At 39.6% G+C, this 14,531-nt stretch overlaps 1 protein-coding gene across 2 annotated transcripts in view; it reads right to left on the bottom strand.

The window, feature by feature from the left end:
* Nucleotides 1-14,531, bottom strand: part of LOC139331202 (ecto-NOX disulfide-thiol exchanger 2-like) — a 160,337-nt gene that overhangs the window by 18,703 nt on the left and 127,103 nt on the right. For both annotated transcript variants that reach the window (XM_070962579.1, XM_070962578.1), the window contains exons 8-10: nt 8,666-8,772; nt 4,707-4,818; nt 201-388 (exon numbers count right to left, since the gene is read on the bottom strand). In XM_070962579.1, the coding sequence (XP_070818680.1) occupies nt 201-388; nt 4,707-4,818; nt 8,666-8,772 (407 nt within the window). The remainder of the gene's footprint in view (nt 1-200; nt 389-4,706; nt 4,819-8,665; nt 8,773-14,531) is intronic.

Raw genomic sequence — 14,531 nt, 5'->3', positions numbered from 1 at the left:
TTTTAAACTTCCTGCATGCATCAAAACAACGGAGTGAAGTCATCAGTTCAGTGCTCTAAGCTTGACTCACAGGACACCTCTAACGAGACGATAAAAATCCAGTCCATCTTTGGAAAACCATAGTTTTAGCACAGCAGTCAGAGCAGCACCATCTGTATGTCTTTTGCACTCTCAGCCTGATGGATGAGGCATCTGATTACCTTCTGCATGCCCTGCAGAGCCTGCTGCAGGAATCTGAGCTGCTGAGAGTGTGTGCTGCCCTCCTCGCTGCCGATTGGTTGGTTCTTGCCTTGTTCCTGTTTGAGCAGCTCCACCTCGTTCCTGTAGGCGTCCAGCTGGCAGCGCAGGGAGTCATTCTCCTCCTTTAAGGCCTCTGCTTGGGAAACACCTACAGATTCAGACAGAACACAATGACCCATTATTAGACCGCAGAGGAAATAATGTAATCTATCTAGTCTCTGTCGAAATGCCACACTCTATTGTTCTGTAAACTCAGATTTCCCAAATCAGGCATCAACTAGAGACACAAACATATTTCTACTGTTTGAAAGAAAGCCAAATAATATTTCTTGATTCTGTGACTTATATTTGAGATTTATTTTCCCAATTTTCCGCTGGTATTGTGGTGTCGAACTCACAAAACACACAGATATTCACCGTGTTCTCAATAAGGTATGTTATCATCAGTCTTTACAGGCATTAAAATACATGACATTTTTCATGACGCTGACGTAAAAATTAATTCTGTTTAATCTCCATAACAGGAAAAGTGTAGAGAAATCCCCCAGAGGCTTTTAGACAAAGACTCATTCTCCGCCTTTTACATTTCTAAACCAAATGCAGAGTATGAGAGCCTTTAAGAAATTACATTGCCATGCAGGCACTGAAATACAATCCCTTTTGAAGAATGCCAAAAGTGCCTTTTATCTCTAAATAGGCTTTTGACTTCAACAGGATTCTTCTTTTTCCTATTATTTCCCCCCTATTAACTTTCCTGAAGAAATTTAATTCACACACTGACCTCAGTGCAACAAAAAGCAGATTTTTTATTTTAATCTAAAATCGACCTAATATCTTAATAAATGTCCAAAATCAGACTTTTACCTGCACTCAAATAAGGCTTAAGAGTATTCAACAATGGCTAGAGGGTTGGCCCAATACAAAGGCTACTAACCATTAATAATCATGTCTGCTTCACGTCTGTCTTGAAAGACCCCTCAGACATACAACAATGCATCCGTGTGCTGCTTAAAAAACACAAACTACCTGACGTTGGAGGGCAAAGTGTTCATACCTGATGTAAATGTCCGCTGTCTAAGGCAGGGTGAATCATCACAGACGAGGGAGAAGTGATATTGTTGAAAATAGGGATGATGGGGCACATTTTACCCTCTCCCCTGGAAGAGAAGCTCACACCCGGGCTCATCTTTCACTTCCTCACAGCTAATCCGATGTTGGAAGCTTGTGTGGCGGGAGTGTTTCTGAAGCTGTTCCACTGTCAGACAAACACTTCTGATGGACTACACTGGGGCCTTTAAGGGTTTGTCAGGAGCTAGAGTTAAATTCAACACTATTACATCAGCTCAAGTCTGAGCTTACCATCTGCTGCTTGAATCAAATCTGCTGCCTGGAGAGCACGCAGTCTTTCCCATTATTTTCTTAATCTATTTATCCATATTGGGTAGCTTGATAGCTTGGCGGTGCCCTGATGTCCACCTGTAGAACCTGCAGCACAGGAACTACACTCATTTGTGAGTGTACTGAGTACAGTACATTTATGAGTCAGCATCAGTATTGTTTTAAACCAAGCATTTTTTATTTAGACACCAAGGTTTTTCTTTTGAATCATTGCCTTTTCATTTCTATTTTCTGCTCAATTCACACAGCTCTTAAATCGCCAGATCACCTGTGGGTTTGCCAGGATAAATGCATGTTCAAGAGAGAGAAAAGTAGCGTGAATAAAGCTCAATCTGTCCAGCATCGCAACAAATTGAACTGCAACATATGCTCCAGATCCAACATTGATTTGTTCTGAGTGTAGACACATCATTCCCATTTCCTGTTATTAATCAAATTATTTCCAGTGTGAGCCTGCAAGCCAAATCAGAAAGACACCCAGTAATAAGATGACTAATATTTCATCCAGAATGGTGCCCATAACTACCAATCAGACTGTATAGAAGATGATGATGAAATGATGATATAGATTAGATGGTAACAATATCCTGAATTGTGTTCAATTTCACCACCATGATTAACATGTGAACCACATTAAGATCCCACATTATCTGTCAACGGGATATTTAAAAGCCTCTCATCATGTGTGATCAGAAATGCTTTGAAAGAAATGGGTTTCTTTTCTTTCTCATGTGCTGAAACATGATGAAATGACTGATTTATGGAAACCTAATGATGGATATGGAGAACCCAGCTTGTGTACAAGTGTGTGTTTGTTTTCTCTCAGCAGTATTGAGTGAGGAAGGGAACCGGTGAGGATAGTATTGATTATCAAGTCTTATTAACTTGCTGCCCAAGGAAACGCAACAGTTAGCCCAGATTCTGTTCAATTCCCCCCGAAGTTTCCCTGAATTTCCCCAGTGAGGACCATTATCAACACTAACAAACATATGTATCTGCGCGCATTCAGCTATACTAACGTTATTCCCCATTTAATTTTATTTTTGGTGGCATATCAGATTCATCAGTTATTATTTCACTGCAGTAATAATAACAAAGCATCTCCCAATATGAAGCCGAGAGGGCGCGGCTTTCCTTCAGTGAAGAGATTTCCAAAGATTAGCTCCATTTCCTGGTCTGCACAGCTTATTTATCTCTTATTGTGTTGCCTGGTTCTAATATCAGATTACAGCTTCTTCTCCACCTCTCTCTCTCTGTTTGTGTGTGCTATTTAGGATTCAGTGATTTGCTTTGTGATAAACGGCTGTAATGTAACTTTTGTGCAACCAGTTTGATTGAGCATATTTTGTCTACAACTGCTGTTCTTAGTGATTTACTGCGTTTCCAAGAACTTTCATGATCTCAGTGAAAAACTGCAAGACACCAAAGCTATAGTCCAGAGAGGAGAATGAAATGATGGTGTGGGTCAAACACTTACCTCCAACTTCTAAGGCCAAAACATCATTTACGACCACAACAGCCGTTGTCAGATTTATCCAACTATAATGCAGCTGATGTTAAATGTACCCAACATGAGGCAAATTCCTTTACTGGTGTAATCCAACCAGAAAAAAATCTCTCAGTTGAACACTTAATTATGGAGTTACAACTTACTAATATTAGTGCTGTCAAAAATATCACGTTATTAACGCGTTAACGCAATTCAATTTTAACGGCGTCATTTTTTTTATCGCAAAATTAACGCTCTTTGTGACCTAGTGAACTTGTAGTTTTTTATAAGCTGTGCCCACTGCTAGTAACGTAAGAAAAACTACAGGATCCGATTGTAAACTGGAAACAAAACAATATGCACGCCCCAAACACATGTTTGGTCTTGTCTGCTCGCTAGCTGTAAAAGAGTAGGTTACCAGTTTGTGTGGATGTCAAGTTCGAAACGCCAAAATGGATGCGAACAAGATTCTGAATGGAAAGTTTAGTTTCAAAAAGTGGCCAGATGGGTCGACTGACAAGACCAAAGTTATCTGTGTGTATTGTTGGTGTGAACTGAATTATCACCGCAGCACATCCAGTCTGAAATACCACTTGATGGCCAAACACACGGCGAATGCGAATTCTCTGCCGCCTTCTTGTCAAAACTAGGCGACAATGGATGGCTTGCGACAGAGGCATATGGATGCTGTTATGTTCAAAGGAAACTTAAGAAATGAAAGTTTAAGCCATGGTTTAACTGAACTATAGCCAGAGTCATAGTTTACAATGATGTGCACTTTGTAACTTCATTTTGGATCACCCTGTTTTGATCCCTTAGAAAGGGTTGTTGAAGGGGCTTTTTAATAACAAAGTATTTTTTTTGTCATCTGTTTATTGAGTGTTAAATTGTGAGATTTGATTCATTCAGATGTGAATGACTGCTCAAAGTGAGAATGTTAGTGTGAAATATAACACGTTGTTTTCAATGAAAAAACATTTGCACAAAGCAAGCCTATCCACTTTTCCATGTTGATAACAGCATTAAAATGATAATTCAAGGGACATTTAGAATAGATAAAAATGTGCGATTAATTTGCGATTAATCGTGAGTTAACTATGACATTCATGAGATTAATCACGATTAAATATTTTAGTCGATTGACAGCACTAACTAATATTAACTGTTTTAAATATAGTCTTCTTTCACACATTAAGTATGTGCAAACTACAATAGCCAGATTTTTCAGTGTGGTGTTGGGGATCACTGTCATCACACAGTTAAATGTGCAACCAAGTGAATGAAGGTGCGACCACAGATTTTAAAAAGTAGAGAAATGGTGGGCAGTGCAGTGGGAGCTCAGGTTACAGCTCAGCTTTCTATTTGTGAGGTTTTAGAATTTAAAAATTGATTTTAAGTAAAGAATATTACACTTAGAAAGTTCTTTTTGCTGCCACAGTGCATCAAAGCACAAAGTGGGGTCGCTTTTGTTGTAGAGATTTTACTCACTTTTCAGCCAGAACACCTGAGATGTGCAGCACTGGCTGGTTGGATGTTATAAGACAGCATCCTGCCTCATTCAGCACCTGAACATGTTTACCTGAGTCCTCAGAGTCTTTGCTGTTGGTAGCCTCCAGGTCATCATCAGACATCTCCATCTCCTCCTCCCCTCGGATGCCCATCAGCTGCTCATTGTGCACGTTTCTAATCTTCTGCAAAACACAAAAAGCGTAGCAGCTGTGGATATACCTTCTCTGTTGCTCATGAAGCAATATCACACCACAACAATGTGGGTTAACAGGGGCCATTTAGAAATGCAGTCTTTAAATAAACATCTGGACGGGGTGGAGTGAATGACACCATCCCACGTGCATTCACGCTTATGGTGCATTTGTCAGAGGCAGGACGAGGGTCAATCTCTCATCTGAGCTACGAAGGAGTAAAAAATATGAAGCCCTGCGGTGTTTGGCTTATTGATCATGATAAAATCATTTCAAATGATGAGAAAATACTTTGACCTTCACTCTGAATACTGTTAGCCTGACACAGTTTGACCTGCAGTGATATTGTATTGTCCTGTCGACCTCCTACCTTTGTATAATTTCCTGGTAAGCATGCACACGCACACTCAATGAGCACACATCTGTTCTGTTATAACATTGGAGGGTGTGAGGCTTTTCTATTCTGGTTAATGCAGTGTGAAAGTATATAACAGATAAAGGACAGCGGGATTAAAACAGGCTAGTGAGCATGTTAAAGAACTAAAGATCAAAGAGTACTGTAATCCTTCATGAATCTAACGTCTTGCCTTTAACAATGAGAACCCCCTCAAATGTCATCCTCGAATGTTTCAAAGTAGCCGTGAATAAAGCATTGCAAAAAAGCAACCTTTCCAGTGTCGGTTTATAATACTATATGTGACTCACAGTGACTGGAAAAACATTACAATTCCAACCAGGCTTGCTAAAGGGCAGAATAACAACACAAAACGCACAGCATGCAATAACTGCAATAGTGGTTACATTTCTACATTTGTTTTCCTCAGCCATCTACTTTTCAATTTGTCCACTTCAATTTCCTGTGACATGTCAAAGGGGAGGAAAAACCGGTGTCCCTTAAGAGACATAACAGTTTCCACCATAGTGAGAGCAAGAGGGGACGTGACATTCTGCCTGTGCAGGTGATTTCCTCTGCAGCACAAGCCTGCACGCTACCATGATACTCACTGATTCTCCATGGTTTTCAGTACATCAGACCTTTCACCAGACTTACAAACATTGTGTTCAAAATAACATCATCCACTTTAAAATTGATGCATACCCCAAAAAGTTTGTCTAACATTTAAAACACATGGTGCAAATATTTGGTTAGAAAATAATATTTCTGTCTGCTGCTGTATTTCTATCAGCAGGACAACACTGTTTGTTTGTGACTTCCCAAAACACTGCTGTTGGAAAAATACAGCTCTTAGTCCAAAAAAGTTGGGACGCTGTGTAAAACGTAAATAAATGAAGTGTTCCTGAGCTCATGTAGTAATAGCCTTTATACAATAAAGTGTTGGTGAACCTCGCTCCATCCTTGCTTGTGAACGACTGAGCCTTTCAAGGATCTCCCTTTCATACCCCATTCACACGTGTATGGCGGCTAAGCTACCTGCTCATTACAAGCATTCACACACACTCACCCACACTGATGGCATTGGGAGAAATTTTGGCTTCAGTATCTTGCCCAAGGATACTTCGACATGTGGGGATCAAACCACCAACCTTCTGATGACTGGACTGCTCTACCTCGTGAGCCACAGCCACAAAACATGTTCACAAGGCCAGCATGATATAATATTTACAATTCTCACTGTCTTAATTTAGCATATTAGCATGCTAGCATTTGCTAATTAGCACTGAACACTAAGTACAGTTGAGGCGATGTGGGGAAGATAATGTCATGTCAATTTGGGACAAATTAAAATTCTGACATGATGATTATGCTATAGATTCAAAGTAAACCAGCCTTATTATAACTCATCCTGTCGGAACAGTTAATGTAGAACGAAGTTTCATGGCATGGGCTAAGGCAACAGTTGTAATTCATACTCTTCTTTGCAATTTTTCTTCATCTTTGGAAAGTGTCATTGAGCGCTGCAAAAGTGCCTTAAAAACCTTAAATGTACTGTGTTTACAGGACTAATTTGCATCTCTCCCTTAATGTAACAAGCATAGATGTTTGATATGGAGAGTAGAAACAGCCATCTCTGGGATATTAAGATTCAAAGACAACAGCATGCATAAAAGGGTGAAAATGTTTCACAGAAATAGAGAAAGAGAAGAAAAGAAAAACAAAAAATGAAAGAATGACTTGTTAGATAAAGATTTGCATCATTTAGACCACTAAAAAAAAACATTAAGTATAAATCACCCATGATGTTGCAACAGACCCGTACTTCTGCTGTAGTCTGCCTGGTGTACAGATGGCGAGGCAGTTTGTCTTATTACAGATACAGTGATGAAAACAAGACCCAGCCTGACTGAGGCGTTGAGAATAATTCAGGAGCTGATTTACACTTATGTTAAACACATGAGGCTTTTCTGCAGCAGCACTAACAAACTTCTGGATCTGAACAAACACTCACCTTGTGCACTACAACCTCTGATGCAAAGGCTACCATCACTACACCGGGTAGTTAACAACAATGTGTAGAGGCTTGGTGCTCCACCTAACAGCAAATCAATATTCGTGGTTTAAAGTGTAAAGTGTGATTAATGTGTCAACACTCTGATGTGGACAGCTCCGAGCAGCGGTTCTGAATGCTTGTTAATGTCATAGATCTATTTCTGGAAAGTTATTAGCATTTTCATAGTTCTGCAGGGGATGGAGCAGAGTGAATGCTATTCTCTTTTGATACTGTACATGAATATTCACAAAGAATGGGGCCTCATTGACATTCAACAGAGACAATGTTTCAGCAACATGCTGTGACAAAGCTTGATTTGCAATGATGTGTGTTTCTTTCTGTGAGTGGATATGCCACATTATGCGCAGCATTTGTGTGAGTTTGTGTGTGGAAAATCTCTCACTCAGGCATTAAGAGACTGTGTGCAGATCATAACTTCTCCTCCAATCAAATCTGCGCTCTTTATAAACACAACATAAACTCCATTCAACACAAATCTTCATCATAATCAATGTGGCATTTTCCTGACAGTAAATAATAATGAAAAAGCAAAGCTCTGTCAGTTTCTGAAAAAAATATGAGATGGATAACCTCAATTTCCTGCCCTAACAAAACATGCAAAAATGCAGTTATTTTCCTGTCTGTCCATATATGCCAGCAGACAGAGACTGATGAGACAGTTTAGAGCAGCGGAGCTGCATCAAAACAACCTATAAGTTACCTGCTGAATGAAGCTCGAAGAGACCAAAACCTCATCCACAAACTCACGACTTTAAGAACCCATTTACACCTGGTGTTAACCTGTGATCTGTCTCTGGATATGTCATCTGGATAATGGCACGTTATTAAGAAACATTCTTGATTCTGCCTGCGATGTGACGGCATTTTGAATTTATGTATTTCATTTACACCTTTCACTAAGATGCACAGCTCTCCACCCAGCTGAGATATGCAGCCACAGACTGCATGTTCCCACTGGGTGTAAATGGGTTACTAAAATTACAGTGACACACAGTAACAGGTACTTAACATCTCAGCTACAAATTTCAGTTTGAGATTTTGTTTCATTTCTGGATATTGATTTGTGGCATGTAAAATTGAAAACTATGTAATTTAACTGACTGCATAAATTTCTTGGTTGCAATAAGGAACAGAGCTTCCAGCAGAATGAACTTTCTCCCTTTGGAGTTCCTCAGGGTTCAATTTTAGAACCCTTGCTGATATTTTTTCTAAAAGCCATGAGCTTAGTTTAAATCTTTTATATCTTAACTGTGAAAAATAGAAACATTCTGATGTACAAAGAGTATTGACTGCATACCACTGCGTATATTTACTTACATACTGTGATAAAACATTAAGTAATCTTCCAGGAATATTGAAATACTAACCTCCGCTTGTTTGCGCCACACGTCCAGGTTCTTCCGCTGAGCTTTGGAGAAATGGTCCCATGCCTTTTGTTTGGAAGCAGCATGGAACACAGATGCAATCTGTTCAACTGAAGAAGAAATGTGGAGATGTGGAGAAGAGCGAAAGAAAGAAAGAGGGAAGGAGCAGAGGTGTGAAACAATGACATCAGCTGGGGAAACAGAGCTGTGTGTCTACAGTAAGTACATGTTTAAGACATGTTTTATATTATTTACACATATATTTCCACAGTTTTTAAACTTATTTGACGCTATCTTGAAAAGACCACATCATGAACTCTTTCAATCTCATTCTCCAAATATATTTTCAGTTTTAGTGTGTGTGCCTTTGATATTACTACAGCAAAATTCTCAAGAGAGGAAATTGTCTTGACAGGTGCGTAGGATCAAAAACTCTCGCCTGTGTGCGGGATTCTTTGGTTTAATGATGCTATACAATTTATAGAGGGGTGGGACATTAATGCAAGGAGAGGAGAATCAAACGTGTTTCGCTGTGTGGTGGGTCTTTGCTCCATAACATCAAGATTTTAAATTCCCTTCACTTATTATCCTGCACACACTGATAATTAATGCTCTGCACAACAGATTTCACAAAGCACAGACTACATTAAAAGTAGTGAAAACAAAGAAAACGCTGTTTTAGACTGAACTTGTTTTAGTGGAAGAGAATAGTTCAGATAATAAACCACCCTCTGACATGTACTGTTTTATTTTTTATTTATTCATTTCTGAATTATGTGTACTGTAACTTGATGACGCCATCAGTGAAGATATTAGCAGCATCTACCAGCCACTAAACAGCATTTAACATTGCATCAGTCTAAATTTACGGGTCTATGGTGTAAAGAGAAACTGCTTTATGGCATAAAATTGGAAAAAACGGATGTTGTTCTGCCAGTGTACATTGCATTAAAGCTTACAGAGTTTTTGGAAGTAGCAGATGGGAAGCTGACTCAAAGACAGATGAAAAAACATTATATCATATTATACATTTATTGCCTTCCCCACAGCAAAGGAAAGAACTTTACCCAAAGAAGCAATATCCTGTGTGTGACACAAAGCAACAGGATTTATAGGAAATCTGGTCCTAATTTTGAGTGACATCTGAGATATAGGACATATTGTTCAATATGTTTACCAAGCAAAAGGTAAATTATGTTGCAGGTTTGTGCCGTTGTTGTCTGCCAGACACAATAAAGCAACAAACAGCGCACATAAATGATTTGTTCAAAAGCATTTCCGCCAAATCTGGTTAATCTTAACGTGGTTTATGGGAGAGATGGAGGAGAAAATGCAGGATACTCAGATCAGACAGACAAATCATAACACATGAGCGCAGACATTAAAGGCAAAAATATATTGGACATATTTAAAGTTTTGCAAGGTCTGATGCCTGGATGTCTACACGACTGCAGTGAGGTCGACCAAAGCAAATAAAAATGAATTACAGTACCTACATACATACGACTTTCTTCCTTATTATTTCCAGCTATTTCAAAGATCTGGTAAAACTCTGCAAATCATGCAATCATATGAGCAGAAGGAAAAATCTGTTTTCTTTTTGTAGATATTCTGCTTTCTGACAGCTAACTGATGTTGATCAGTCTTTAATCTGCTCACTTGTAGCAAATGACAATACAGACTTTTGCAAAGGCTGTCCAGGCCAGTGGACATTCATTTAGAGTCATACTTACGCATTCATAAGATGCAGACATAACCTCTTTAATGGATTTTGCTGACTGGCAGACTTCCTTCCTTCTCTGTTCTTCCTCATCATGTTAGACTACAGTGGAGCACAGTGAACTCAGCCTTCCATCTGAATAGATTCCCTCCATCACTCAATGCAATAACCTTCTAGAACAACAAGCTTGCTGCAGAACTGCATGTACTGCATTGTCACTACCACACGCTGCATCTTGTCTTCTATTGATATGTTCAGGGTTAAGATTGCATCAGCTCCAAGGTAGATTACGGTGTATTGATATTGCCGTTTCCCTTCAAGGGGCCTGCGTTTATGCTGTGGGTGTGTATACAGGCTTTTATATTGGACACTTTTGCTTTTGAAAAATTTATGTACATATGTATGTGTGTTTATTAGGTGTCGGTATTAATAATACATTTATTCCCAGATTACTTCAGTTTCATTAGTGGGGAATGGGGAATGGAGAGCCAGAGCAGGGCTGTGACTCTGCCATTGTGTAAGTACTTGCAATCTAATGCACTGTCCTCCACATCTGGAGGAGGTATTGTTGTTGTTGTGTATGCATGAGGTATTTGTTGGTGCTCCAGCTCTATGGCAGATGTAAGTACATAAGTATAAGTCATGCTATTTACAGCATTATTTTTTTTACTTTTAGTGTGATTTTTATGGCGTGAGGGTGTCTCCGTTCTACTGCACTTGCTGAAAAAATAAAATGTCAATGATCAGAGGAGCAGTAGGAACATAAACCAATATTTGAATCAACTTTCAACAGATTTAAAATAATTGAATTAATCCTATTATATTTAAAGGATAGACAATAAACTGGTGAGCAGAATTCAAAATTTCATATTTGTCACTGTGTGCAAAGCCTGGAACTAATCAACAGCAAATTCATTTGTATTGTAAGAGAACACATGAAGGTTTTGCTCTGGAAAAATGGTCCATTTCCATTCAATTACAATTGGCAAAACTACTTTAGAGTGAGAGGTGTAAGTGTAAGAGGCTAGAAAACATTCTGTCAGCAGGAATAAAATTATTTTATTTGAAACACTGGCAAACTGCAGACTCTCAGTGTATTCTACAGTACTAATGACAGACTCTACTGGTGAGATATGCCTTAGTCTTGGCTGCAGCCAGAAGGTGGCACACAGGCCAAACCCAACACAGACCACCCTCTTTTTCTCTCCTCATGGCCAAAGGATGGAAAACTCAGATGACAGAGGAAGAGGCTAGTTTAAGTGTGCTCCTTCCTCCTCCTCTTTGGAAGCACTGAGCAGTGAAACAATCCCTCTGGTGAGAGTGAAGCACCCAAGAGATGTCCCCTGTGTTTCTGATGGAAGGCAGTCAAGCCTAGCAAGACATGTCAGAAACGAGCTGTGGTTAGGGCCACGACACAGCCTGTGGTAGTAGCAGCACTCCTGGTCAGGTTTTTCATTTTCTCTGCTAACAGGGACACAACCATTAGGTCTTGTATTCCCTGACCAGTTAGCAGAAACTGGTGTGAAATGAACAGTCAGCACTCCATCAAATGAGGGAACGCCTTAGAAGCAGTGGCAGGTTTTGGAACAGCCAACAGAATAAAACAACACAAAATGCTGTCAGCTAATTGAGTAGTGGTGGAAATACAACTTAGCCGAATTAGAGTTGCAATAATGGTTTAAATATGGGAACAATGCCACACAAGTTCTAACTGTCTGCTCTCCTGGAAAACATTCAGTGTTACACACAGTTGTTTACATGGAAAGCGACTGAAATAGTTGTGTAATGAACGAGAGAAGAGAGAGAGACCTTGAGAAAAGTTCAAACTCAGCTCCCCCAACTTAAGTGTTTTCAAAACGTGGGAGGAAGGAGTTTCAGATGCAGTTTGACCATCCAACAAACACCTTTATAATTGTTTTTACATCTTTTGTGCTCAACAACCACACTGAAGGCCAGATAACATACTTTGTGACTGCACTCACTGTGCAAAGAATGCCGTCTCATCTTCATTTTGTATCTTAAACAGTGTATGTCAACAGAGGGGAAACCATAACCTTCTTTGCAGCCAGAGAGAACTGATATAAACATAAATATGTACTGTACCTCGAGACAAAGTCAATATCAAATTAAACGCATCATTGACTATTAATTTCATGATGATTATCATTAAATATAGGGATCTGAAAACATTCACAAATGTCTTTTACACCAGAGGTGAAAACTAGCTGGGTAAAAACAGACCAGGCAGGTGGCAGACAGAGCAGAGCATGAGCCACGAGCAAGAGCCTCAGCTTACATGCATACAGCTTACATGTCCAGGGGACAATGGCACAAAGCTGGAACAGCAGCAGATTGTCTAATGTAAGAAATAAGTGTTCTATTATTACTACTGTTAAAGACACAAACAGAAAATCCTGTAAAACCTTCAAGCTGATGGCGGCCAATCATTTTACTGGATCATGTTTTGTTGCTATGGCATTCAGTAATTTGACCACTTTGAAAAAAATCTAAAAATAAAAGTACAGCAAATAGAAGGGGTTTGAAAATCTCCTGAGTCGCATGTGTTTTAATGTGTCTTCTTTAATGTGTACTCTGAGGGAACAAAATGACCAAACAGGAGCATTACAGCTATTTAAAGTTATGATGCTTCTACATCGCCACCTACTGGCTAAATGGCACCAAATTTGTCAGGGTCACTCAGACATGATATCCACACACGTCCACCAAATTTTGTTGCAAAAGCTTAAAGTGTTTGAGAAATATGAGGTTGTATGTACTGTTTGTGTTTGTGAGATAAAGGCAGTGGTTAACTGTGAAAGAAACCTGAAGGTTTGAGGTTAAAAACAGAGGGAGAGAGGGAGGGAGGGAGAGAGGGAGAGGGCTCTTACCAGATAGACTCAAACTTTCTGTGAGGAGTAGCGAAAAAACTGATTTGAACAAAACTGAAAATGGCGGAAAATCCCTCTATGCTCAAATGAGCGTGACTTATATTGAAAGATTTGTCTGGACCCACTGAATCAAGGAAAACTGGAATTTTGTTTCTGAGACTTTTACGGCTCAAAAGTTACAGGCCAAAAAATAAAGTTTGTTGTGACAGCGCCGGTTTCTGGCCCCCAGATAGTTTCAGGCACAAGAAGATGAAGAAGAAGAAGAGGAAGATGAATAATTGTCAGACAGGGCCCAAGACCAAATCTTTCCATTCGTAGCACTGATGAAAATTTCAGGAGCATCAGCACCAAATTTAGGAGCAAAGCAACACATTCATATATTCTCCATCTTAACTGTATCACTGATAAATGCTTTGTATTTGTGCTGGGAAAAGAGGTTTCTCTGCCTCTCCTCTCTGGTTATTATCATATGTAACAAGTAACATCAGGGTCAGACAGACCCATAAGGTAAGTGCTGTTGTATAGTGACACAGTAGGATGTGTGATTTGGTCACGGCTCTCGATTATGAAAAAAGAATAAGGAGTATTAATTATCAATGTTTAATGTACTGCACATTGTGGGAGGGAGCGCTCATGTGATCAAGCGGGAGGGGGTGTATGAGTAGGCGAGTGCGAGTATGAACAGAAGTGCAGACGTGATACATAAACTTTCTAAATGCAGTGTTACAATGTTCTACTTTATCAGTTAAGTGTATGAACTACACAGCAGATTGGATTCTCTACAGACAAAACAGACTGACTCATATGAAAGCGTTCAATGCGGGTTGAATACTCATCAGTAGGTCCTTGTTATATACAGTATGTCTCATCTAAGAATTGTCTTTATTCTCACGCAGCTGCATTTTATAAACTATGATAATCTGGTCACAGGTCACCTCTCTTGTCCTCGTCCAGGCGCCGTCTCACTCCCTCTTGCTCTCCCTGGGGAAGAGGGGGGAGGGCTGGGCCTCACGAGTAGAGTAACAAACATGCTGTGCAGCAACAACTGACTTGCAAATATGCAAATCGCACTTATGCTCACAGTTATAAAAATGAATAGCACTGCCTGCAAAAATGGTCACAAAATGTGACTGAATGGTCGCAGTCTGGGGTCCTGTACGTCGCTGCTTGGATCTCTAAAATCAAAACGGGGACAACGTCCAGAGCTTTTAAATAAAGGCAATTTTATTCAAGGTGACAAAAGTGTGAATGCCTATCATAA

Source organism: Chaetodon trifascialis, chromosome 5 (genome assembly GCF_039877785.1).
Source record: "Chaetodon trifascialis isolate fChaTrf1 chromosome 5, fChaTrf1.hap1, whole genome shotgun sequence".
In the NCBI taxonomy this organism is placed as follows: Eukaryota; Metazoa; Chordata; class Actinopteri; order Chaetodontiformes; family Chaetodontidae; genus Chaetodon; species Chaetodon trifascialis.
The sequence above is the reverse complement of the archived record's forward strand: the minus strand, read 5'-3'. Positions and strand labels throughout refer to the sequence as shown.